Source organism: Dermacentor variabilis, chromosome 3 (assembly GCF_050947875.1).
Source record: "Dermacentor variabilis isolate Ectoservices chromosome 3, ASM5094787v1, whole genome shotgun sequence".
Lineage (NCBI taxonomy): Eukaryota > Metazoa > Arthropoda > Arachnida > Ixodida > Ixodidae > Dermacentor > Dermacentor variabilis.
The window spans coordinates 62,531,548-62,557,953 of NC_134570.1; the positions used below are offsets into that span (position 1 = coordinate 62,531,548).

Below are 26,406 nucleotides of genomic sequence, written 5' to 3' on the forward strand. Positions count from 1 at the left end.
AGGACGAAAGGGGCAACTGGGCTGATCTACATAGTATTACCATGAAGTCAGCCAGGATGCCAGACAGTCAGCCAGCCAGCAAGCATGCCAGCCAGCGAGCCAGCCATGCAGCCACTCGCTTCCACGGCCGCCTGTTGCTGACACTTCGGTCGAGGCGGCGGTGCGGATGCCGGCCTTCTGCATTGGAAAGGCGCCTCTTTCGGCCTGGTCGCGAACCGCTCTCTCTCTCTCTCTCTCTCTCTATCCCTTTGGAAACCGGAACGATGAGCAGCGAACCATGCATGCGCGCCGCAGTTGGCGCAAGTCTGGTCGAGATGGTCTTCGAGGAGGCAACAGGAACCGGAACTGAAGCCGAGGAAGCGCTTGCGGCCTTCTGCATACGTATACTCTCAACCGAAACGCCCCGCACGCATGCACCATGCGTAGCAACGAGAAGCGCTGGAAGTAGTATGTCACGGGTTGATAAAAGTGCTACTTTTGGGGGGATGCAGGGACCGAGAGAACCTAGGAAAAATCTAACGTACGAATGAGTAAGAAAAGAACTCTGGGGAACGGAAGGAACGAAAGAACTAAAGGAGGAAAGACAAAGCGGAATGAGAGAGTAATCGCGAAGCGAAGCAAGAAGTCAGCAGAAGAAGAGGAGAAAGAAAAAAGAGTGAAGCCGAACAAAACAGACAAAGATTGCAGTCGAGATAAAAGAAGGACAGAATGAACGAACACAGTAATGCACAAACAAGTGCGAGTAATGCACAAACAAGCAAGAGATACATTGAAGACAAAAAAAAAGCAAGCAGCTTTCTCTTGGTCTGTCGCCATGCACTCCACAGCAGCTCTTACTTCGTGGCTTGCCGGCTTATTTAGAGGCCTTTTATTTCGCTTCCAACTCTTTCAGGGACTTATTCCCTTGCTACCCTAGTCCACTTTCTTCGTAGAGTTGCCGATTATCTCGACGAAAAGTGTTCCCCTCGGAACCGAACGCGAAGGTAGAAGCGTCCTGTTCACTGTGTCGTTCGGTGCTTTGCTTACGCGAGCGTTTGTTTCCCAGTGTGCCTTTGTTTTGTGTCGTTACGTTTCGCGTTTCAACTATACGGCCTATCGCTCACATGCACCGCCATTTGGCGGTTGTCTCACTTGAAGGAGGTCTCGGTGCTTTCGGGCGTGAATGAAATGGCATGGTACAGAGACTGCAAACACAGGATGGGAAAAGGCGCAAAGCGGCGAAAATGCGCAGCTGTTGTTTCTGTCGGAACGCTGGTGCAAGCGACATGGGATTTCCCGGAATTCTTGTCTTCGCCGTGCGCTTAGCATCGTAGCGTAACGTTTTTCCAGGATGCCATAAAGACAGGAAGAAACAAAAAGAAAGATCGCGGCGTTAGGCAACTAGATAAAATGCTCTGTCGCAACGTACCAATACTTCTTATTGCGCTGGCAAATATACGGACACTCCAGACAAATTTTTGCCGTTGCCGTGATGTTCCATATAAAGTTCAAGTTCGATGACACCGTCGCCGAGCGTCGTATGCTGTATGTGCGAGTGAAAGCATGCGAAGGGCGCCGACGATCGCGGCTGAATCTGGCGTGCGCAAAGGAAGGAGGTTGGAGGAAGGAAGAAGGTGAAGGAAGGTTGGAGAGAAAACGCGCCGTCTTCCGTCGCGTCGCGCGAAAGGGCGTGGGGGATGGGAGAGAAGGAGGGGATGGTTTTGTGCTCCGGCAGCAACTGCGCGTTTCGCGATCGGGTGCGAGGGGAGCTGATGATCGCAGCCACGATCGCGGCTCAGTCTCGCACACCATATATCGAGGAAGTCGGGAAGGCAGCGCCGGAGGGAGGGAAAGGGGCGGTGTCATCTCCGCCAACAAGCGTTTACGCCGTATCTTGAAAGGCATCTGCGGACTGCTCATACTTTTGTGCTTGCTCGCTGTGATCTCGCCGCTTTCGCGTTGAAGCAATAGACCGCACGCAGGTCACTTCGCTCGCTGCTGCTGCCGCGCCTGCTCGCCAGCGTGGGATGTGTTCATGTTTGCTTGTGCGCGCTGACACCATACTTGCTAATTCAGTTAGTAGGCTAATGTTTCTAAGTTTAGATGGCCGATAAATCTACTATCCTTACTAATTTGCTATCGCGATCGATGATACGCCTTTCGGGCGAAAGTGCGACTTTTTTTAACATTGTTGTCGGACCAACACGTAGAGTATACGAACATAAATAAGGCAAGCTAAGCGATTGCACTTTATACGAAGAAAAGAAAGGAACACCTAGAAGAGCTGTGAAGGGACTTGTAGTACCAGAACACCCAGACGAAATCATCTAAAGCAAAAGAAGCAGTCATTCGGAAATGCGTACTGAGGTGTAGCACTAAATTGTTTTCGATCTTGCCCAGCATGGTAGTCGACGATTTATCGGTTAGAGACCACACAATCGCCCGACAAGCTGCGTACAATACTGCTGGGGACTAATATTGCGCTATACGTTCAATAAGTACCTCAGTTATGGCGATTTCAAATAGGATTGGCGGTACGCACATCTGCCTTCGTAATAATATATACCCTTATTTATATACGGCGCAATGAGCGCACACTAGGGCAGACACACAAACGATGAGTTTGTGTCTCCTTTTGGTATTCGTCCGTTTCACTGTAGCAATAAGAGAGGAATATCGACTCGCCCAATTTACCGTCCTCTTAAACGTATAGCCCTCGCAAAGCCTGGAACGGGCGCGACGCCTTCGGACGGCGTGGCAAAGAAAAAAAAAAGCGCGTCCGAAAACGGCTTTCATGTGGTTGCCGCTTAAGGAGAACCCAATACCCGCCGTGGTTGCTCAGTGGCTATAGTGTTGGGCTGCTGAGCACGAGGTCGCGGGATCGAATCCCGGCCACGGCGGCGGCATTTCGATGGGGACGAAATGCGAAAACACCCGTGTACTTAGATTTAGGTGCACGTTAAAGAACCCCAGGTGGTCGAAATTTCCGGAGTCCTTCCCTACGGCGTGCCTCATAATCAGAAAGTGGTTTTGGCACGTAAAACCCCATAATTGCAAGGAGAACCCCAAGCACGAGGCGACACCGTGCGTGCAGGCGCGTCGGGTGCTTTGCACCGGCGATCGCGACTCCGCCAGAGATGGTAGCTGAGTGCGCGGAATATCATGCGGTGAAGCGAGTCGTACGTGGCATAGCCACATTTGTAGCACTCGATGGGGCAACACTTTGCCTTACTTGAGTTACTTACCTGGACGTTAACCAGACCGACGAAAAAAAAAAAATCAACGGGAGTAATGTGCTTGCCTTGTTCTGCGCGCAAGAGTTACTTTCGTGTTATTTTTTTTTTTTTCAGGGCAGGAGGGTGCGGGCGTAATATACTACGCAGGGTCGATGCCGTGTAAGTGGCTTAGTAAGTGCTCCATCATAGGTCAGTCGATAGCGAAGAATGGTTACGAAATCAAGTGCTTGACGACGTCGAGGGCACTCCTCCGCATATAGGGTAGGTCGCGGTTGTGCGTAGAAAGTCAGCGGAAGCTTGAAGGGTTTAGAAAGAAAGCGGGAAAAGAAGGAGGTGGAGGCGGGTCAATAACACTGTAGATAAAAAAAAAAGAATGACGGAGCTTGGCGAGATTTCGCAAGCGACGTAGCATGGTACCATGCGCGAAACGCTGGGACAGCCAAGATTTTTGTTTTGACGCGTGTGCGCGCGAGCCCACAGAGGGTTCCAGCCTCGCATCTATCCTCCCCTGCCCTGCCCAGCTCCCCTTCTAAGAGAGAAAGAGAGAGAGAAAAGAAAGGAATAATTTGTTGTCGACTTGACTAGGACGCTATTCAACGTCGTAAATGTTGTCACAGTACAGGCACTGACTTCGTTTTCAAAGAGGCGGTGGTAAGGGAAGAAAGACTGGGAGTCTAACTAGACTGTCCAGAGAGGAGAGGGAGGGAAAGAGAAAGAAGAAATTAGTCTAGATAACAGACATGCACTACACAAGGGGCAGCATTGTGCGTTCTTGCAAGTTCAGCGAGCGTGGATTTCCGAGCGCAGTTTTATCTGCTAATTCTTTATTTGATCAGAAGCTTTGGATCGGTATTTCGCTCTGTACCGTTAAGTCGCCTGGCTTAACAAGGCAGACTCTAACTCGCAGCGAGCCTTACCGCCTTGCGAATTGCATCGGATGTCGCCGGCGGCAATTAGACGTACGATATAACTTGTGCAAGCGAAGTACGAGTGCCGGGAACATGTTTTAATCACACACGGTGAATGTCGTTAGCAGTCGCGAAAAGCACTGAAATACACTGTTTCTGAAGAAGGATATCGACTGACGCAGCCGCTTTGTGCTGAATCCCGAATCTTTTATAGCAATACCACGCTTATTGCTGGTGCCCGTGTAGGCACGGATGCTTCTCCTATCTCGCGCGTGCCTCCCACGTAAACAGGCGTATAGAACAATGAAATCAATTGTTCGCGGACAATGAAAATATTGTCGGGCAGCGTCTTTTTTCTTCATACTCATCTAATCCCTACTTATCGTATCTCATAGTCTTTGACGATACCCATATGTATCACCGTACTATCCACATCGCTCGTCAGGCTCCTTTGCGTTTTCCCTTTCTTCTGGGATGTTTTTCGCGTTTATTGTTTCATTTAATAAAGACAGATAACGGAGCGTGATGTCACTGCTTGTGGTGACTGGTTATAGCGGCCGTGTGGAGTGAAGAAACCACAAGAACAAGAAAAAGAAAGATGTAAACAGGTAAATAGCCCGAAAGCATAGAAGGCTGAAATATTTGGAAGTAAAATAAAAGCGCGTACAGGGAATATACCGCAGAGGAGCAGCGGGAGTGCTAGAACAAGAAGGGCAGAGGAGAAGGGGGGTAGAAGAGGAGAAAAACAAATGAAGAACAAATGGAAGACAAGAGCAGTCCGGACGGTATGCTTCAAAGCTGGAAACGAAAGAAGTTCAACCTCTAAGAGAGAGAGAGAAAGAAAAGAAAGGGAAAAAAGCAGTAATACATTTAAGGAAGGCATGGCGCAACCACTTCACCGTGGTCGTTTGTCAATCCGCCTTTGCCTTGTCCTAAAACGTGGAAGAGCAAGAGAACGAGCGGAGATGAGGCAGAAGGTGGAGCAAGAGAGAGACACTCGGTAACGTTTGTAACACAGGCTTAGATTCTGCTTCCATTAATCTATCGAGCGGCGAACTTAAGCTTTCTTTATTACTTGCGTTTTTTTTTTTTTTGCAGTGGTTGTCATCAGCAATTCGTAGCACTGGCGACCCGCAATGGAGGCGCGACGGAAACCATACTGCGTATTGCCTTACTTAATTTTTTTTAAATTTATTTGTTCGGGACCCACAGGCACCAAAAGGCATTACAGTGTACGGAGTGGGGGGGGGGAGGGAGGGGGAGGTGTTACCAACAGTTAAAGCGTTCACAAAAGACTTTTTGTTGTGTCGGTAAAACCAGAAAAAAAATTTTTTTCCCCAATATTCGGATGCTGTGAGACTGATGACGAGACTTCACTCGGTGGTAGCTTCGCTCAAGTGGAAATGTGTCAGTTTCGCTGATCTCACAGAAGTCTGTCTTCGCACGGCGCTGTCACTTAAAGCTCCCGCTGCTTTCTTTGTTCTCTCTTTTATTAAATCTCGCAAAAAAAAAAAGAAGAGGGTTGTTATTGATAACCAGGTCATAAAGCGCAGAAAACTGCACGCACTGATGTAGTTAGTCCTCTAAATCGCTGTATTTTCTGGATTGGGTGGTTCTGGGAGTACTAGTCAAGCTCAGAGGCGACGGGGCGCGGAGAGAATAATGCAAAGCGCCTAAATGGAGCCCACGGGGTTATATCCTAAAGGGGTGGTCGGGGAGCAGGCGCTCTTCAATTAACGCGACTGTTTGTTCGAGATCATGCTTCAAAGGGCCCTCTAGCTCTGGGATCAAAGCTCGCCCCCCCCCCTCTTTATTTTTTGATCGAGTGTGGAGCTCCGAGAGAAAAGAAGACACCGGCCGCGGGCGCTCGCGCGCCACTCTTTGATATGCCCCTCACTTGGCTGGCCCGCGCTTCATTTGTTAGAGTTTTCGGGCGCGCGCCTTTACAGTGTATGTGCGTACGTTCACGTTTGTGCGTGCGTGCGTGCACACAGTCTGTGTCATTTGCATTCCATAGGAATACTTGAGTGCTCGTTCTCTCGACGCTGCCTACCCCGCCGACGCGTAGCTGTGCGAACTTTTGGGATTGCGGCGTTTCGTTGCCAATTGTCGTGCGAGCTGATTAACATGGGTGTTGCAGTCGAGTTCGCTCATCGTAAAAGCGTGTTAGGCCTGGTTAGGCGGTCCGAGAGGACAATGAACGACGCTGCTGCTTATACATTCACGCGCATAGGCTTCTGCGTGTTTGCATTTATGCTATCCAAATACAGCAGCGATCGTCGCGAGTTAGTAAACCGAATTTCGTATGTCCAGCTATCGCAATTGTTTTCTTCTCCTCGTACCTTTTAAGCACTTTCCTGGCACTTCACGTTGACACTCATTACGGACATTATTTTTTGATAGGGAGAGCTCGTTCACAACGTCCTGCATTGATATCGGTTTCTTCCACAGCCATAGTTTCTTCCGCTTCTGGGCAGCGGTACTGTTTCCAAGACGCCCCTTCCCATTATTCGTCGTCGGCTAGTACCACTGGTCGCTCGGTGCTCAGTTTGTTTACTTTACTCCTCATTAGCATTACTTCTATAGGTGTGCGCCAGACCATACTCGTTTAAAGTGCACTCAAAGAGCTTCAGGTCACCCTTTTATGTTGTCAGAGTCCCTCATTTCCGTTCCTGTCGCGTATACCGGTCCTCGCTGGGACATCTGGCGCCTCTCTCTGGACACTAATTCAAGCCGACTGGACTCTATTACAACATTTTACGAGCCTAAAATACCAGGACCCTGGCCGCATGCATCACTGGCGCAAAAATGTCTGCGCACGGTGGTGCAGTTTTTGAAGTACACCGAACCTATAGTGACCTTATAGTGACCGCCATGAAGGGAAACCTGCATCGGTGAGGACCTTCAGCGCATGTGTCACTGCACCAAGTAGACCGGCACAGTCGACCGCACTTTCGTCTTCTAGGAAGATGTAGTCAATTTCTCTACAGCAGAAAACGAAACCAAATTTAGAAGTCAGTGACGTATTGTGTCTTAGTTTGACTGTTTGAGATACGTTAGGTACGTGTTAGAACGACAAGAAAGGAGGGTTAACCGAAGGGCCCGATTTTATTAATCATATCATGAGAAGCCAGCAAACAAAAACATCAAGGACAGCATAGCGGAAGTTACTTGTACTTACTAATTGAATTAAAGAAGTGATAAATGAATGGCAATGAAAGTGGAGGAAGAAACAACTTGCCGCAGGTGGGGAACGATCCCACGTCTTTGAGCATCGCACGCCCAATGCGAACACGTGGGATCGTTCCCCACCTGCGGCAAGTGGTTTTTTCATCTAATTTCATTGCCATTCATTTATCATTTCTTTAATGCAATTAGTAAGTACAGGTAATTTCCCCTGTGTTGTCCTTGGTGTCTTTGTATTTTGGCTTCTCATGATATGTACGTGTTGTCTTTCCCAGCTTAAGCTATTGCTAATGAGAATGTGGAATTATTTTCGGGAGTGGTCTTATTTACGCGCGCTTTGCCTCCATATGTAGTTTGTTGCCATAGAATGTATCAAGTCAAGGGCCCAAACACCTTTCGTGAGCGCTCTGTCGTCCTATCGGCTTGTCCCAGAGACGCTGTCTATCCTCACCGAAGCAACAACAGTACGTTACTCTTCAAGTTGGTGAAGAGCGAAAGGAAAGCGTAGTGTCAGGCAACGTCGTCTGCTCTAATGATATGAATAGTTGGTCGAAAAATTTTCGTGTAAAGCCAGAAAACCCCTTCCCCAATGCAGGACGAAAACGCAAAGTTTAAGCCCGGTGTGCGCACTGTTCATAGCTGCCATCCGGAGTACAGTCACAAACGGCCCATTGTCTGAATATAACAATAAGCGCGCTGGCTCAAAACATTCTGCTAACCCGTCCGCTCTCGCGGTTCCCCGTACCCCATAGGTAGAAATGAGGCGTTAAAGCTAGGCCAGTAACACCTAAGCCTATACTAAGAGGGGCATAGCAAGCGGATAGGAAGTCGCTAAAGTAGCAAGGATGGGAAGGATGGGAAGGGGCTAAAGGGGACCCACAGCGAAAGTATGCGCTACTCGCGCATTAATTACGCATGCATTCGTAGCCGTCCCCCATGCGCCGCCTGTGACGAAATTAACGCGTTGGTTATGCCAGGCCCGGCATCGCCCAAACAAATTAACCAGAGCCTTCCTGAACGGGAACTGTCGAAGATGTGCGCAGCACTATATGGCGGTTGGCGCGTGGTGTGAAATGTATATGTTCGGCAACGTAAATATGTGGGCGTCGATCTGCTCATATTCCTCACGCATATATAAGTAAATAACGCATACCACGTCAGCACAAACAGCACACACATCATTACCACGCATTGCACATTCCGCACCACGCCGACTGTCATATAATGCTACGCATTGTTATGGTTGGCGTCTGGCACCACGTGCAGAAAGGAATTTCACCCGACTTTCTCCCACCCGACGTTCTTCGTCGAAATGAGGCGTGACTTCTCCTGCCACGGTTGGCGTCCCGCACCTCGTGCAGAAAGGACTTTCTCTCTCCCGACCTTCACCCACCAGGCGGCGTCGAAATGAAGCGTGACTTCCTAATTCGCCATGATCATTTCGAGTGCCTGCCGGTCTGGCGGAAGCCCCGCAGTGTTTAGAGGTCTCTTTTGTGTGTGTGTGTGTGTGTGACTTTAGAGGGACCCCTTCCTCGAACGGCCAAACTCTACAGGAGAACTTCCACGAACCAGCAACACGCCAAAGAGACGGACAAGCGCTTACAATTCCAGGAGGCGGGACACCCTCCTCCTTGCAGCAGGCTCGGTATAACCAAAGGATGAGGGGCCCTTTTTCTGCGCCGGTCACGTGACGTCGACGGAAGCAAGATCCCTCCCACGATTGTAGAGAGCCTATTTAAGGGCCTCCGAAATGTACTTTTGATCACTTCATTCTCTTCTCATCATCTTTCATCAACCTTTGAATAAACCGTGCAAGTTTCGCACTAGAAATCGTCTCGTCCTTGCCCGGTTGCCATGGTCTACAGTATGCCTGCAGCCCGCCGACAACACCACGCTACCCAATAAGTAACGTCGGTCGAGCTTCGACAAGCAGGCATCGCTACAATTCGGCAGCAGTACGACACGCTACCCTGGAGTACGCAGCAGCATATCTCGGACAGTTTCTCGCTCAGGGAGGTTCCGCCTAATTGTTATTACGTCATTTGTTGCCACATCTTGTTTACAAACACGTGCATTGTCTCTACAAATCTGCCTCTTCCGTGTGTCGGAACTCGGTCCCACAGGAACGTGAGATAAGGGACTGTGAGCGCATTACGACGTCATTCCGAGTGGAAGCAATAACGCATATATAGAGGAGCGTAAGATATTCCTTCCTGGTATCCGAGCATGCGCTCGTGCTGAATAACACCGATCCACCGTGCGAGGAGACTAGGGTGCGAGGCGATTCTCGGCGGCAACTTTGAAGATTACTGCCCGGACGGGCAGTAAATTTGGCAGTCTTGTGCCACCCGTCCTGCCCGGATGGGCAGGACGGGTAGGACTGGATGGATTGAGCTGTGGCGCGCCCGCTAGGAACGCGCAGTGGTAAGAGCTGGCTTCGATATTTCGGAGGAGAAATAAACCTTGACTGTTTGTGGTGTCCGTGGTATTTCTTGGGTGCCATGGCCGAGCCCCGCGTTGCCACAACGGGCGCCCAACGTGGAGCTTGGTTTTAGCGACCACCACCAGGAAGCCAACAGACAATGCGGACCAGAAAAACACAGACGAGATTATAGCTGTTTTTAATTGAATTTTATAAATAATAAATATTAGGGCTATATTTACGAACCGCTCTTAAATATATCCAACAGAGAAATACGAACCAGAAGCGGAAGAAAATACAGCTCTACCGGCGGTGGGGGCTCCCACACAACCTCAAATATGACGTGTGCGATGTTCTAGCCTATCGAGTTATGAAGACGGATATCCCTTCTTCTGCTTTCTTACGTACCTGTGTTTATATACTCTAGCTCTGAGAACGTTAAAGAGTGCCACTCACATACACGGCTGTTACCGCGTGACTCACAGTCACACTCATTGTTTCACGAATGTGAAACAACAAATAAACTGCAGGCGTCACGCAGCTCGTAATCATAGGAACAGAGGGCTCACCAATCAATGTTTGCATGAGGGTGGGCTTGTTAGGTGAGTTGGTACATGGTATTTTCTAAGGGTAAGCCTGCAAACAGAAAGGATAACCAGAAAAAAGAAATCGTGAGCCAAGGCACGAACTCTTCGTATACTTTCTCGGCGGCTTGCCTCAAGATTTTTTTTTGTTGTTGTTAACCGTTCCGTTTACTGGCATACCCTTATAAAACTGCATGCGGGCTACGTAACGTATCGATGTTGCCAAAGTCCAGACTCGCGCTTTTCAGTGATCGAAAAGAATACGAATAACAGAAGGACTCAGAGGACCAGGAAGCGGTGGGCCACCCAGACACAGCACTCAATTTTTTCGACAGTAACCATGCAAGAAGCCTACAGACACTGAAGCAATGAACTGCTCAGAAATAAAATATTTTTTCTTTCTTTATTGAGCTGTCCAATGTTTAAAGACGATGATTAAATTTGCGGTGGACTTCACGTGCCTATTAAATGAGGAGAAAAATTGAAAGTTGAGGAAAAGACAACTTTGCCCACGGTAAGGAGCAGAAACCCAGCAGCACCAAAATCAATCACAGGTTTTCAGGAAGTGGGGCGTAATCTTGATCAGCGTCGAAAGCGTGCTGCTGCTCTGGCGTTGAGCTCCTCTCAACGTTGAGCTCCATCTCAAGCACAGCCCGTAACATACCAAAAAACGTCAAATTAGCGAATCAGCTCTTCGGATATCCGCTAGATGGAGAAAGTTTCGTAGGAAAAGAAAAAAAAATTTGCCGTCTGCCGGAAAACATAGCGCGTAGCAACAACGAAAGCCCAGATGCGGGATTCTCAGAACGAAGACGTCACAGAAAGAACATAAAGATTTATCTTTCTGAGAAACCCGCAGGCATTTCAATGGTAGCTTCGTTAGACCCTTGGGTGGATGACAATTTCCCCTTTAATTACGCAACGTCACATGCGCACAGCGCACAATAGCAGAACACAACATCGCAGCGCGTCTAGAGCTCTTAGAAAGACACTCGTAGAAAGCAACGCGCTTCACAAAACATGATGTTTCCGCGCACTATAGGCTCCATGATGCAGCGCGTTTCGTCATCCTGTTTCGTACCGCGTTTGCTCGAAATCCAGGACAGCCGGCGTCTCTCTTTGTCATCGCTGGGTCCCGGAAACGTATACGGGAGCGCATACGGGCGGGAAACGTACGGGGGAGGCGGCGGCGGCGGTGCCTTTGTCTGAAGTCGCGGATGCGTCTAATTAGCGGGGCGCCACGCAGGAGGGGACCCGCGCGCACTCAACCTGGCGTGAAGCCTTTCTGCGAAGAAGGGATGCGAAATGAGAACAGAGAGCGCGCGCATACTTACCTGCCTGCCACTCGCCTGAGAGAGAGAGAGAGAGAGAGAGAGAGAGAGAGAGAGAGAGAGAGAGAGAGCCTCCCTTCGGTACGGCGTGGGCGTCGGTCTGAGTAAGCGTTTGTAATTAAGTTTGCCCACCGAGAAAGAACTCGCGGCTGCTGGTGTCGGGCAGGAAACGACGGGGTTCCGTTCCTTGTCGTACCTGCGCGAGCGTGGAAACATGCTTCACATGCCGTCGTCTTGAGCGGCGCACGCGCGCTCCGTTCTGACCAACTCCCGCGACAGAGTTGCGACGGCTGGGCCTGGTGTCAGACAATCGGGAACGCCCAGTCGGGGCTGCGTGTTCTAGAGAATGCGGAAGGGCATGCCCGTTGTACACTAATAAATACTAAGTTCTCCTCCTTCTTCTCCTCTTTATCGTCGTGATCATCATCGCCATCGTCGACATCACCAGTTATTCACCCATAAGTGCCCCTTGCGAGGTACTACATAACAACTTCTAACAAAACGCCATGTATCCTATCGTCGCATCTCGTAGCCTCCCCTTCTTTTTTCTCAAACAGCTTGGCCCGCATTAGCTGGGACCCTCGGTATATCGGTTCGAAATTCATTCGGTTATGGCAGTCCATACCATTCCTTCAATATACTCGCGTCGTCTCGAGTGACATGCTAAATTGCGAGGGGAAGAAAAAGCTGCGATGGCATCCAATTCATTCGTTCAATTTGATATATACGTTCGCTCAATTAGGAGAGCGTAGACACATTACAAAGCGTATTTTAGTTTTAATTTTGTCGTGCCAGCTCACGCTGTCTTCGGGAACTTCGAACTGGCTTTTCTAATTTAACAGGAGTGGATCTGAAAATGTACTGTTGGTTATTGTCCCCCTTCGACGCCAATTCGATATGACGCCTACAACATCCGTTGCACTTTTCGAACCGCGCTTCTTTACAATGTTATCCTTGTCACCTGTCTTATCTTGTAGACTTGGCCACTATCGAATTAGGGACTCACGTCTCACTGGCTTACCTCTTAGGTCACACAAAAATACATGAAGCTTGTAAAAAAAAAAGAGAGAGAGGCGGGCGGATAAGTGAAAGGAAGAACACGTGGTTGGGAAAGCAAAAGAGAGCTGGTGAACTAAAAGAAAAAGAAATAGCAGGAATAAGAAAGAGAGAGACAGGAAACAACGAGAAATAGAAAGGCAACGAGAAGACGATAAACGAAAACAATAAGAAGGATTTCGTTGGGAAAGCGGGCCTATCGAATTACAAATTGGAGCTCGTGGATGGGTTGAGCATATACGTACGGTCGCGCCACTATCGGCACTCTTTCTTTTTCTTCGGCTTGAGTTTCCTCTCCTGGACCCGAGGGAGCACTCCTCCTCCCGCCCCTCCCTGACTGGGGTCTCAATCGAATTTGAAAACGCCACCCGCTGTTGTAATGGCGCCGGAGTAGGCCACGGTGAATCACGCGAGTCAATTTGTTCACGTCATAGTTCGGCGCCCCAGATTATCGGCGGAAGAAGATGGAGGAGGAGAAGAATAAGAATAAAGGGTAAGCAAGAAAAGCTGAGGCGGACGTGATATAAGAAGGGAAAGAAAGAAAGAAAGAAAGAAAGAAAGAAAGAAAGAAAGAAAGAAAGAAAGAAAGAAAGAAAGAAAGGACCATGTCGTATAAAGAAGATCAAGGTTTCCACACGAGGAGGAAGCATCGAGGCTAAATAAATCATTTCTAGATGCGATTACTTCACGGGTTCTGCAAGCCTCTTTGGATAGCTGGGCCGCCTATACGTAAGCGAAAGGAATTGGGCAATTACTACCACTGAAGCCATTATTTGCTTTGAGGGTTCTCTAGTTCCCCTTAACTCGATGGGAGGCTCATCATGAAGGCTTTCGAGAGAAACTCTGCATATTATGAAGCACTCTGGCCTGCTTCAACAAAGGGGCGTTTACACCTTGTAAACGATGATCTCTTCGCATGAAGCATTAAGCGCGTAATGATCTCAAAAGGGGTGAGCGAGGTTTACTCGAGTCTCATCAATGGCTCGACGAAATTTTGCCTCACGAGGCCTCCCGATGGTAGACGGTAATGGCAGGGCCTAACGTTAAGAAAACGTCGCGTGTTCGTTCTCCATAGTCTTGTGAGGAAAGGACCCGCGGATAATCCGGAAAGTAAGTGGTGAACAAGGAGCCCGTAATATATTCACAGGCTATATTTTGTTTTGAATTTGCTGAGTTGCTTTTATTTCACTGGGATAGGATCAAAAACTCGAGGTTGTGAAACCCAAAAGCGATTCTTCCATAATTATTCGGCCGCTCTTGCGTATTTCATATGCCTTTCTACTTCACCGGGACGGATTATTCTGGCTGTAAGCCCCCGCTGGAATGTAATCTTGAATACGTTTTGATTCGAACGCTTGCGATCTTTCCACTAGCCAAGTTCTGCTAAAGCTCAATGGATAGTCAAGGTTAGAAATGTTGTCTGCTTAGGTTTGAAGGCGACAATCGTCGGCGTATATTTCCCAACTTGACCGCCGTGCTTCAATCAGTATGATAGTCACCTTTATTCAGCTAGCTTTATTTTTTTTCTTCCGAGTGTTTGCAAGATCGCGCAGTGTCTCGGGAAATTGGTGCATAAGGAAAAGGCACCGCCTAGCACCGTTCATCGCCAGCCATCACATAAGATCGCTAGACATCACGCCAGCCATCGCGTACCAACGAAATGGCATGTTGAAGTTACAGGAAACAACATTACGGACAATACTTCGCGTCTCGCAGCTTGCATAGTGCCGCGTAGACTAATGTAGTTATATTGGTTGCAGCGCGTTGTGTGACATATTCAGTAGTACTTGTTGCACGCCTCTCGATGCCGTTCACCTAGCGCATCGTACTCTTCTCGTTCGATGGGGTTCAATGTCCCGATACAACGGCGCTGCTGCACAAGAAACGCTGTAGTGGAAGACTCTGGACCACAGTTCTCGTCACGTGGGGTCGCCTAACGTGCGCCCAAGGCGCGGTTGACGAGAGTTTCGTTGCAGAGCTTTCTCCGCGAAAGCGCAAGTTTAATCTTGCTTGACAGCACAGCACTGGGACAATCCGGATAATCGCCACAGACGACTCCGGAGATTGGACCCTGCCATGACTTTTAGGCTACCACCAAAACTTCAACGAAGCTGTGCCAGTATTCTGCACAGACTAAGGCTGGGGGTAGCGTTTACGCGCGGATACGTGCACCTCATGCGACGCACCGAGTCTCCACACTGTGAGGTGTGCAATGTGACTGAGACTATAGGTCATGTGCTTTGTGACTGCCCTAAGTACGTGGAAGAGCGTGAAAGGTTGGACAACGACCTTACGTGTCTCGACAGCGCACCGTTGTCGGAGGACGTTATTTTAGGCCCTTGGCCAGATCCTCAATCGAGTTTCAAGGCCATTCAGGCATTACTGAACTTTTTAAAAACAACGGGCTTGGATTGCAGACTTTGAGCATGCCAAATTGCTTGCGATATGTTCTACTCCTTCCTTCTATCGTCATCGTCACCCATCATGCACCTCTTCCCTCTTTCTTTCCCTCTTCCCCTTCCCCCAATGCCGAGTAGCTGGCTAGAGGGATATACCTCAGGCCGACCTCTCAGCATTTCATATCATTAAACTTCTCTCTCTCTCTTGCTTCCGCGAAGGACCGAGGATTTCGCGCCTGAAGCATATCAACGTGCAAGCCAGGTGGAAACAAAGCTACAGTGACAGCGGGGCAGAGATGGCGGATAGGATGGTCAGGCTTTACTCTTTTCGGAGAACTGCTATCCCATCTGTTTTGCTAAAGTAGCTCAGCGTGGTTAAGTTATAAACTAACACTCAGTGTAATATCGGTGTGCTGCGCTTCCTGACAAAGAAATAATTGTTCTAATCTATGAGGACTCTGTTACACATACGCACGCAGAGTTTAAGACTGCCCCCATGGGCTTCCATGGAATAGATGGTCTTGAGGGATGACCTACCACTTTCCATTCCGGAACATTGCGAGGGATCGATTGTAGCAGAGCATCTTTATAAAATTCGAGAAGCAAGTCCTTAAACGGGAGCTTATATTAGAAATGTTTCAAAATAATAGAAAAAATAACATAAAGCAAAATTATTTTAAGTAGCTTCACCATAATATGTTTATTCTTTTCACTACTAATATTCTGTTTTTTGGGAGTCTCCTCTACGAAACACTGTCGCAGGGATGCCTTTGTAGCCGTTAAGAAATTTATATTTAACACAAGGCGATTACCTTGCTATATTTTTTGAACTATTCCTTATGTTCATCTTTCTTCGACATTATCGCAGTTCGTCAATTCTAGATTTGGGAAATTATTTTTTACACACCATCCAATTCATGACCAATCCCCCGAGGAGGGCATGAGCTGCCATATTTAGAGGCAAACCAAACAACGAACATAACAAAACGTTTGCCACCGACAGTTAGGAGGAAAATTGGCAGTGGCTTAGCTCGGTTATATGCCAGGATATACGTAGCGAAAGCAAATGCTAGCATGGTTAGCCTTGGTTGATCTTGATTACAAGTCCAGGTTAGTCTGGTTGTCTAGCTATGTTGCGGCGTTTAGCCAGTCATTCGGCGCGCTGTTCGTCTGTTTCCTGGGCGGTTCGTTTCCTCTTCATCTCGTTCCGATGTCGATTCCAGGCCTCCTCCTGCTTATCAGAATTGTCGCCGTCGATACTGCCGCCTCAACTGGGGTTGCGGCGCACGCGAGCTCCCCTTTTCAGCCCTCCAACATGTTATCAGGCATGCGACGCAGCCGGCGAAGCGAGCGGAGGCGAGCGCAACGACGAGGAACGCGTGTAGGAACGCGGTGTGACGTCATGTACCTCCTCAGAACACGGCCAAGGCGAAATCGCAAGTTCGCGGCCAGTAAAGCTTTCGCTTAAAAAAAGAACCAATCCGAATATAATCAAACGCGAAACGCGAAGGTGTATATGGGCTGGTACTACGAAACAAAAAGAAGAAATAAGAAAAAGAAATAACGAAGAGCAACAACAGCTGCGACTAATGGACAAACTAGACAACAAGAAGGGCGACATGGCTCGGCGCAAATTTTCACAGACACCTCCTTCCACGCCTACTATGCAATCTTTATATTGCTTTTTTTCTGTTTTTCTGAAGTAGGCACTACTTCTCCAATGCGCGAGCATCTTTCTGTCATTTTCGCTGGTCGGCCACAACAAACTCTAGAATCGGGCTCGTTAACTAGTAACTCTCACTAGCCACCATGCACTAATCCTCTTCTTGCCTGCGCGTTTTATTTTTCCGCAGAGCACAGCAAGCTTCTCTCGTTCAAAAGCAAACGAAAAAAAAAAAGGAAAGAGGGGAGAAAATGAGAGGCGAACGGGCGAATAGTAGAGGAGGCATTTAACATTGCGCTTGGACGACAACGGCTGGCGTCGTTTAAGACGGACGCGCCCTGTTCCTTCGCTGTCCCGCGCATACATTTTTTTTTCCTGGCATTATGTGAAGCGCTCGTTTATTTCCGGCTTCCATCGTCGCCACGCTCGCTGTCCTTGGCTTCCCATAATATAGCGCTTGCTCGAGATTGGGACAGGGCGCATAATTTTCAGGGCGAGCTAGTTTCTGGATTTAGCGCGCGCGCGTGTATTAAATCCCTTACTTTCGTGCTTGGCTGGCACTCTCCTCCCTATAGCTTATATTTTTCATCCCCATTGTCGAATATCTAAAGAAAAATTCTGATGCGGCAACTGGTCGAAATAACTACACCGTGATTTTAGGGCTGGTGTCCACGGTGACGCTCACTTGTGTTCTCGCGACTTGCGTTAGCGTGTGTTGCGTTTTCTTTTTTTTTTTTGTTGCTGTCTTTTTCTTTTTAAAGAGGCCTAACTTACTTTTTTGCCTTTATTCAATAAATAATGAAATGAATAAATTGACGTGTAGCCGTTTATACTCGAGGGCTCAGTACATATAGGCTGACAGACATAGCCTATAAGTCTTTCTTCCTTTAATATTTCCTTTATGTTAACTTTATGCGGTAAAACAATTGTCTATTCTTTTCATGTCGTTCAGAAGTTCTTGTATCTCACATACGTATTAAATCCTCGTGTTATAGCTTACAGTTACTTCAATATTTTCAATAATTCATCCATTCTTCTGTTTCTTTTTCGTTGCTGATGCCAAATCTACACGAAGAAGAGCCGGCCTACATTAGTTTCGTCTATTGTGTGGTGACACAGCATGCGAGCGTGTCGCGTATGCGTGTCGGAAGGAACAGTCGACGAGCCGCGCTCCAGGTGACGAAAGGGAAAAGTCCCCCGTTTATTGTGCTGGCCGATAATATACATTCTGGGGACGTCACGTGTCACAAGTAGCTTGGCACTCGCAGTGGTTGTCCAGCTATCTGTCGTGACGTTACACGCCGCACACAGGCAGGCGATAACAGCACATCCCTCTTTTTCAAGGACAGGAACATTCGCACATACATGGTAGAGAATATGTTATACCAGAAAAAAAAACAGAACAGCAAACCACTCAAAGTCACGTCGTATGGATTTCTTCACCACACAAGAACATTCGAAAATACAAGACAGAGAACATATATTGTACTAGAAAAACACTGAACACTAAACACCAAAGCACTACTCATCAAAGCCCAGTCGGATGGGTTTCTTCACCAGTCTACCAAACCGTGTTACAGTGGGAGTGGGGTCACCACTGGCCAGCGCGCGAGTTGGAGGCCCCGCTGAATCTGTTGCGGTCGCGCCATCTGGGCTATGAGCCAATTGTGCCGCGCTCGGCTGCTCCGTGGTTTCTGGAAATTCGTAAGTTTCCATGTGCGCCCTTTCTTTTGGGAGACTTAAGCATTCTCCTGTTTCGGCGGAGGCAAACGCCGTCGTCTGTTCGCACTACATATGACCGCGGTTTCGGTGCTCGTGCGAGGACTGTGGCCTTGGATTGCATGTCTGTCACCCAGACCAAGTCACCTGCTTTTAGCTCGGGAAGCCGTCTGGCCCGATGGTGTCGGTTGTAGTAGCGGCATTGCCGCCGTCTCACCGTCTGGTCTCTGGCCACGACTTTCGGGCTGCTTTTTCCCGGATTTCGATGACATGGTAGCATTGGGACTCTTGTCCTCAGTCGCCTACCCATAAGTATTTCCGCAGGACCGACCCCAAGAATGCCGGGCGTCGCCCTGTAAGCCAACAATGCCAGATAAGGGTCTTTAGACTTTAGAAGGAGGTGCTTAACCGTCTGAACCATTCGCTCTACTTCCCCGTTGCCCTGCGGGTGCCTCGGACTCACGGTGACATGGCGAAACCCGTATGACATAGCGAACTGTTCAAACTCAGTTGCCACGAACTGAGGACCGTTGTCGGTCACCACGCACTCAGGGATTCCATGCCTAGAAAAAATACTTTTCAGTCTATCAATGACCGTTCCCGACTTTGTGGAAGGAAGAATGGCTACCTCAGGGTAACGTGAAAGATAATCCACGGCGACAAGATATGCCTGGCCGTTGATTACGCACAGATCTACTCCCACTCTCTCCCAAGGAAACGATGGAGTTGCGGTTGCTATCATGGGCTCGGCTAGTTGCTGGGCATGTCGTGCGCAAACAGTGCACTGATTCACGAACTGTGCCATCTCGGTGCTCAATCCTGGCCACCAGACAGAACCTTTAGCAATATTACGACAACGCACGATACCCTGGTGCCCATCATGTAGTCTACACAGCACTTCCGTTCTTAGAGACTGTGGGATTACAAGCCTTGTTCCTTTCAACAAGAGACCATCAATTATGCTAAGGCATGCTCTATCTTGCCAGTAAGGCATGAGGAAAGAAGGAACATTCGGTTTCCTTGGCCAATTGGTTTTACACAGTCTGCGCAGGTGTTTGCAAACGGGATCATTAATTTGACATTCTCTCACTCTGGATAAAAAATTGTCCCCCGTTTCCAAGCCAAGCAAACACGCCTTAGAGTACGCTGTGATATCTGACACTCAAGCCTTTTTCAGAATCGCTGCCTGCTACAGGGGATCGCGAGAGGGTGTCGGCCGTGACTAGCGATTTGCCGGGAACGTGCTGGACCGTGAAAAGATAGCGCATAAGGCGTAGCCGGAAGCGTTGAATTCGAGGGGGCATATCAACAATGGCCATCTGGCCCAGTAAAGACACTAAAGGCTTGTGATCAGTTTCAAAGGTAACATTTAGGCCACGGATGTACTAGTCAAATCTTTCGGCTGCCCACGTGAGCGCTAGCGCTTCTTTTTCTATCTGGGAGTATCGCCGTTCTGTGTTCGTGAGAGAACGAGACGCGAAAGCTATTGGTCTACGGTGACCGTTTTTCTGCGTTTGAAAAAGAACAGCTCCCAGTCCGAAAGAGGATGCGTCCGCTGAAAGGATTGTAGGAAGCGTTGCATCGTACACGGCCATACACTGCGCAGAACAAATGAGCTCCTTTAGCTCGTTCAGCGCTTTTGCTTGGTCACACCCCCAGACCCATTCGCTATCTTTGTGCAAAAGAGCACGCATCGGAGCGGTAGTTTGCGCCAGGTGAGGCAAAAAGCGACCTAGGTGATTGGCCATGCCGAGCAAGCTTCTCAGTTCGGTGATATTTTTCGGTGCGTTTAGATTCTTAATAGCGCTGACCTTCGCTGGATCAGGCTCAATTCCGTTCTCATTCAGAATATGGCCCAGAAATCTCAGTTTATTAACGCCAAACAGGCACTTTTCTTTGTTCAGAGTGACGTTTGCGCTAGCTAGGCGTGACATAACATCAGCTAAACGTTCGTCATGCTGGGCTTTCGTATTACCAAACACTAAAATGTCATCCATGACGTTGACAACGCCTGGCAGGCCACATAGGATTTCTGACATCCTTTTCTGGAAATACTCCGGAGCGGACGTAATTCCGAACGGTAGTCGGGTAAAACCGTACCTCCCGAATGGAGTCAAGAACGTAGTTAGTTCTTCAGAGTCCCTACTTAGTCTGACTTGATGGAACCCCGAGAAGGCGTCAAGCTTCGAAAACCATTTCGCACCCGCCAAAGAGCCTAATGCTTGTTCGACCGTAGGTAGCGTGAAGCGTTCACGAACGACGCACTTATTTAACTTTGTGAGGTCGACGCATACTCTCAGTTCCCCCGACTGTTTAGTTACCAGGACTATTCCTGCGCACCAATCCGTGGGGCCGTCTACCTTTCTAATTATTCCCATGCGCACGAGTCTCGATTTCCTGCTTTAGCCTTTCCATGAGCGGAATCGGCACTCGCCGCGGAGCGGTTATGGCATGTGGAATTGCGCCCGGTTGTAGCCTGATTGTGTATTCTCCTGGAATAGTGCCTAGACTACGACTCATGCGCGGAAAAAGTGTCTCATACCGTTGCTTGTCTGCAGTTAGCGAGTCAGCAAATTTAACGATACCTAAAGCCTCTAAGGCTGGCAGCCCGAGAAGTAAGTCGCGAAGAGGGCTAACGAAATAGCACGTTTGTCGGACAGTCCTGTGTTTCCACACAATCTCTGCGACAAATTTGCCTAGAACATTGAGCTTGTTCCCGCCAGCCCCCTGTAGCACCTCGTCTGAGTTATCCAGGTGGGTGGGCAATCCTGGAAATGTAGAAGGCAGAACCGACACTTCTGCACCCGAATCAACTTTAGCAAAGATAGGCACAGAGTTTATCAGAACATGCACATAGCGCGCTTTCCCGGCCGCGTCAATCGCGCCAATGAAAGTTTCCCCGGTACCATGTTCGACAGCCGAGACGCGTACCTTTCTTTGCGCTGACCCAACTTTCTTAAGGCAGGCTTTCGCAAAATGTCCTTTGTTACCACAGTAGTGGCACTTGGAAGCTTTGGCTGGGCACGTCGACCTCGGGTGCGCGTCGCCGACGCAGTAGGGGCACCGTCCCTCTTTGTGCTGCGGGCGTTTCTGGTGGCCTACGGCGTCCACGATGGCACCTTGGTCCTGAAGTTCTGGGGGGCTCCCGATGTGGGCACCCTCCGGTCGAAGGCTCTGCTGCTGCTGACGCACGGTTTCCTTGAGGCGAGCCTTGGCCAGCGCCGTAGCCAATGTCAGCTGCGGATCCATCTGCAAGGCCTCGGATAGTTGCATGTCCCGGAGCCCGACGACAAACCTGTCCCGGATGAGTCTCTTCTTCATATCCCCAAAGTCGCAGCGGTCTGCCAGCACGTGAAGTGCGGTTGCGAACTGATCCACCGACTCTTCTGGTCGTTGCTGGCGTCTGTGAAAGCAGGCACTTTCATAAACAATGTTCCGCTCTTTGACGAAATGACTATCGAACCTCTGCTTGACGACATCGTAACTTTTTGCTTCATCGTCGGTCAGCTCAAATGTAGCAAAGACTTCGCGGGCTTGGCGTCCCATTGTGTAAAGTAGCGTGCGCACCTGGGCCTCTCCCGAACGTTCGTTGAGAGCTGTGGCGAAGCGGTAGTCATCGAAGTGGTCGATCCACGCCGGCCACTCTGACGTTTTGTCAAAGTCCAGCGGTGGTGGCTGCTGGAGCCCGGGGATTACCGTTGCGGGCTTGTTTGCCATTTTCTGGAAATGCCACCGTCCACAGCCTCAGCGAGATAGTTGACCACCGCCCACTTCTGACACCATGTGGTGACACGGCATGCGAGCGTGTCGCGTATGCGTGTCGTAAGGAACAGTCGACGAGCCGCGCTCCAGGTGACGAAAGGGAAAAGCCCCCCGTTTATTGTGCTGGCCGATAATATACATTCTGGGGACGTCACGTGTCACAAGTAGCTTGGCACTCGCAGTGGTTGTCCAGCTATCTGTCGTGACGTTACACGCCGCACACAGGCAGGCGATAACAGCACATATTGGCCCAACGTCTGTTTAGCGTAGGGCGTTTGTGCCCTTTCAAGAAAACGAACGAACGAACGAACGAACGAACGAACGAACGAACGAACGAACGAGCGAGCGAGCGAGCGAGCGAGCGAACGAACGAACGAACGAACGAACGAACGAACGAACGAACGAACGAACGAACGAACGAACGAACGAACGAGCGCACGAACGAACGAACGAACGAACGAACGAACGAACGAACGAACGAACGAGCGCACGAACGAACGAACGAACGAACGAACGAACGAACGAACGAGCGAGCGAACGAACGAACGAACGAACGAACGAACGAACGAACGAACGAACGAACGAACGAACGAACGAACGAACGCGCGCACGCACGCACGAACGAACGAACGAACGAGCGCACGAACGAACGAACGAACGAACGAACGAACGAACGAACGAACGAACGAACGAACGAACGAACGAACGGCGCACTCCACTCTGTATACATGCTTACAGGTATCTCAGGTTAAAGCGCATAAGCTCAGGTCAACCTGCTGTGCATTTCTGCAAATAGAATTCCCTTTCCTTCTACAATAGGTACTGCGAACAGGACTTTAGCTTACTCCACCCCACAAGCCTATTGTGCCCGTTATATTCGCATCACGAGCACAGAACATGGCCACCTGTGCCTTCAATAGTACATGTTGAGACGACTGGTTCCGACTAAGGTGGCGTATAGACTTGTTGGTCGATCGTCACGGAATGGTATCTGGTACAGCGCAGCAAAACACGGACACAAGAAGAAACGACAGACGGACCACGGGCGCTGTCAACAACGAAATTTCAATTCCTGGACATTCCGCACTTATGCGCACAAAGAACCACGTGCGCAGTGATATCAATGAACGCCTGAGCGACCACAGAAACGAAGGGAAGGTCGTATGTGGTGACGGTTTTCTGGCTTGCCATTGTAGTCTGTAATGCTAATAACACAAACCGAGCACATCATCTCTGCCGCTGACCAATGTATAAGCAAACCTTCCCTTTCATTGTCCGCGAATGAAATGGGTTACTTGCCATGCCTCTAGAGTAGGACGATAACATACACCAAGTACGAAGCGTTCTATACAGAGCACATATTTCAAAGAAGCCTCCGAGTCCTCACTCACTAACATATAACCACATAGATCCACGGAAACGCACAGTTACACATAACGTTGCTGTCAGATAATATAAAATGATATTCGGTATATACAGTGCACAACGATGATGTGACAGAGGAACTTTACATAATTTTGTAGGGATGCTGCGAGGTGCGTACGTACAAGAACGGTCATGCATGCCTACTGCTTGGAAGTTTATTTGCACTGTGTGCAGGCAATCACAATAAGTAATCATATGTACGAACACTACGTACACAAGTCGACAAGCAAATTTATTCACCCGTAGGCACGCTTACAACTGTGGTATGAACCTAAAGTGCAATATAAGGTATGGCACATGTAATTGACGTAAACAAGACAGATTAGCAAAAGAAATAATAAATGATGCTTGACGCAGACTTTGCCACACACAACAACAAAACACTATGTGTTTAGAAAAAGTTTATTTCGACAAGAGAAGATACGAACACTGAGTCATAATCACGGCACAATTCCACCGGGACGATACATGTAAGAAACGAAACACAGCGTGTTTTCAACGTAAGTAATGTCAGAGTCCTCACGCACCAACATATAAACACATATACCCACGGAAGGGCACAGTTACACATAAACTTAATGCCATATGTACAAAATGATTTTCAGTATATACAGTGTACACAATGGTTATGTACAATGATGATGTGATAAAACATTTTACACAATTTTGAAGTGATGTGCACGAGATGTGTATATAGAAAAATGATCTTGTATACGAGAGGACACACACACAGAAATCACGGGCACCTGCATTCTATGTGCATTAAATGAATACTTCTGATGGTCTGGCTACAAGAACCAGGCTGGTAGAAAATTCAGCCATACGCGTCCATCAGCCACCGACAAGAAATGACATCCCCACTGTCGAAGGAACTCTTCTTCTCCAAGGAAGAACAACTCCTCCGAAAGAAACGACAGTAGCTCAGAGTAGAGCATCCCCATAAGTGGAAACAGAGCGCGGTGACGACGTCCCGTGGCAACTTCCTCGCACCGGTTACGCCATAGACAGAAGGCCCCCGCAGCAATTAAAAGTCGCGCGAAGCGGCCACGTGAGCAGCGACCAGATGTAATAAAGCGGTTAACTCCAAGGCCACGAAAACCAGTATGCATGGCCCTCCAAAATATTCTGGCAACGACGCATTGCAGCAGTACATGTTGATTGGATTCTTGAAGGGGGCAATTGGTACACAGCGATGATGGGACAACGCCCCACCGCTCAAGCCTGTCCCGAGCTGGAAGCACTTGCCACCCTAGACGCCACATGAAGTAGCGTAGGTGGCCAGGTAGAAATGACGTCGTTATCGCATCCCACGACACATTATTGGAACGTGCGAGGCGCGCTGGGGGAACCAGAGGAAGCAGTAAGGCTGACATAGTATCTACTACACGGTTTTGGAGAACGTCTATTTCAGGACATACCTGTTGTATGTGGCGATAAAATGCCACGGCCGTACGGTAAAATGTAGGTGCGTTTAACACTTGTGGGCCGTGATATAAGTGTACGCCCGGTAACATGTAGCGAATTTTTGTGCCAAGGAAATAGCAAGCAAGTTCACGCGTTGGACACTGATCATGCTGTAACAGACGGAGCAGAAATCGCAGAGCAAGCAGCCGGCAGCGGGCAGACACGGATGGGAAGGCAAACCCACCGCGAGAGCGTGGTTGCCCAAGCGCCGCGCGACAGACCAGTTCTGTACGGCCCGACCAGAAGAAGGCACCAAGAAGGTACTACAAGGACCTAGTAACCCGTAATGGTGTCCGTACAAAACACTAGTAATGAACGACAAATGCACAATAGATTTTGCCATCGAACGCCGCAGTCGTCCAGACAACCATCCCACTTCATAGGGGCTAACGCACCACACCGATAACGGCTTATGTCATCTCAATCAATGGGCGGACCATTTCCTATGTCCGAACCCACAGATTCCTTGGCGTAATTATTGACCGAGACCTCTGTTGGAGCCTGCACGCGGCCTACATGAAACGGCGCCTGACAGCAACTTCCCACTTGTTTAAATACTTGACAGGAAAGACGTGCGGGATGTCAGTAGACGCAATGCTTAAACTCTACAGAGCTCTCTTTCTCGGTTCTTTAAGATATAGTCTACCTGTACTGACCAACACTTGCAAGACAAATATTCGTGTTCTGCAGGCAGCACAAGCTCAAGCACTCAGAGTCTGCCTTGGTTTGTCCAGATGCACGTCAACAGAGGCAACTCTTGCGATTGCTCTGGACCATCAAATGCGAACTCACATTACGGTGGAAGCTCTGAGAACGCACATGATACATTTTGCACGTGCCCCCTAACACCACCTTGCAGCACTACCTTCAGACAAGCACCAATCATCATGCTCTAAAACTATCATCAAGTACAACGACAAACTTCCCTCGGGCCTCACCGCTGCATCTAAACCATCGATACCCCTTTGGTGTCTTATCAGCCCCACAGCTCATCTCAGTGTACCAGGAATTGGGAAAAAGTCTGAACTGTCGTCGCCTGTGCTGAAACAACTATCTCTGCTTCTTCTGCACGAGAGGTACGCGGACAGTGAACACATTTATACTGATGGTTCCACAAACATCCAGTGTTCATCCGGTGCTGTGGCTGTCCCAGCAAAAGCTATTACCATCAGCTTTACGACTAACCACCCTACAACATCGACATCTGCTTAACTAGCTGCTCTTCGCGCTGCACTTTGTTTCGTCAATCGGGAGCCACCTCAACAATTGTCA

The 26,406-nt window shown here is 49.0% G+C and overlaps 2 protein-coding genes across 2 annotated transcripts in view; one reads left to right on the forward strand and one right to left on the reverse strand.

Annotated features, from left to right (window-relative positions):
* Positions 1 to 26,406, forward strand: part of LOC142574546 (high affinity cationic amino acid transporter 1-like) — a 152,884-nt gene that overhangs the window by 51,843 nt on the left and 74,635 nt on the right. The window lies entirely within an intron of this gene.
* LOC142573802 (uncharacterized) lies at positions 1,128 to 22,291 on the reverse strand. Its single transcript, XM_075683054.1, has 2 exons — positions 21,160 to 22,291; positions 1,128 to 1,184 (listed from the first exon to the last, which is right to left on the reverse strand). The coding sequence occupies exons 1-2, from the start codon at positions 22,198 to 22,200 to the stop codon at positions 1,128 to 1,130; spliced, it is 1,098 nt and encodes a 365-aa protein (XP_075539169.1). The 5' UTR covers positions 22,201 to 22,291.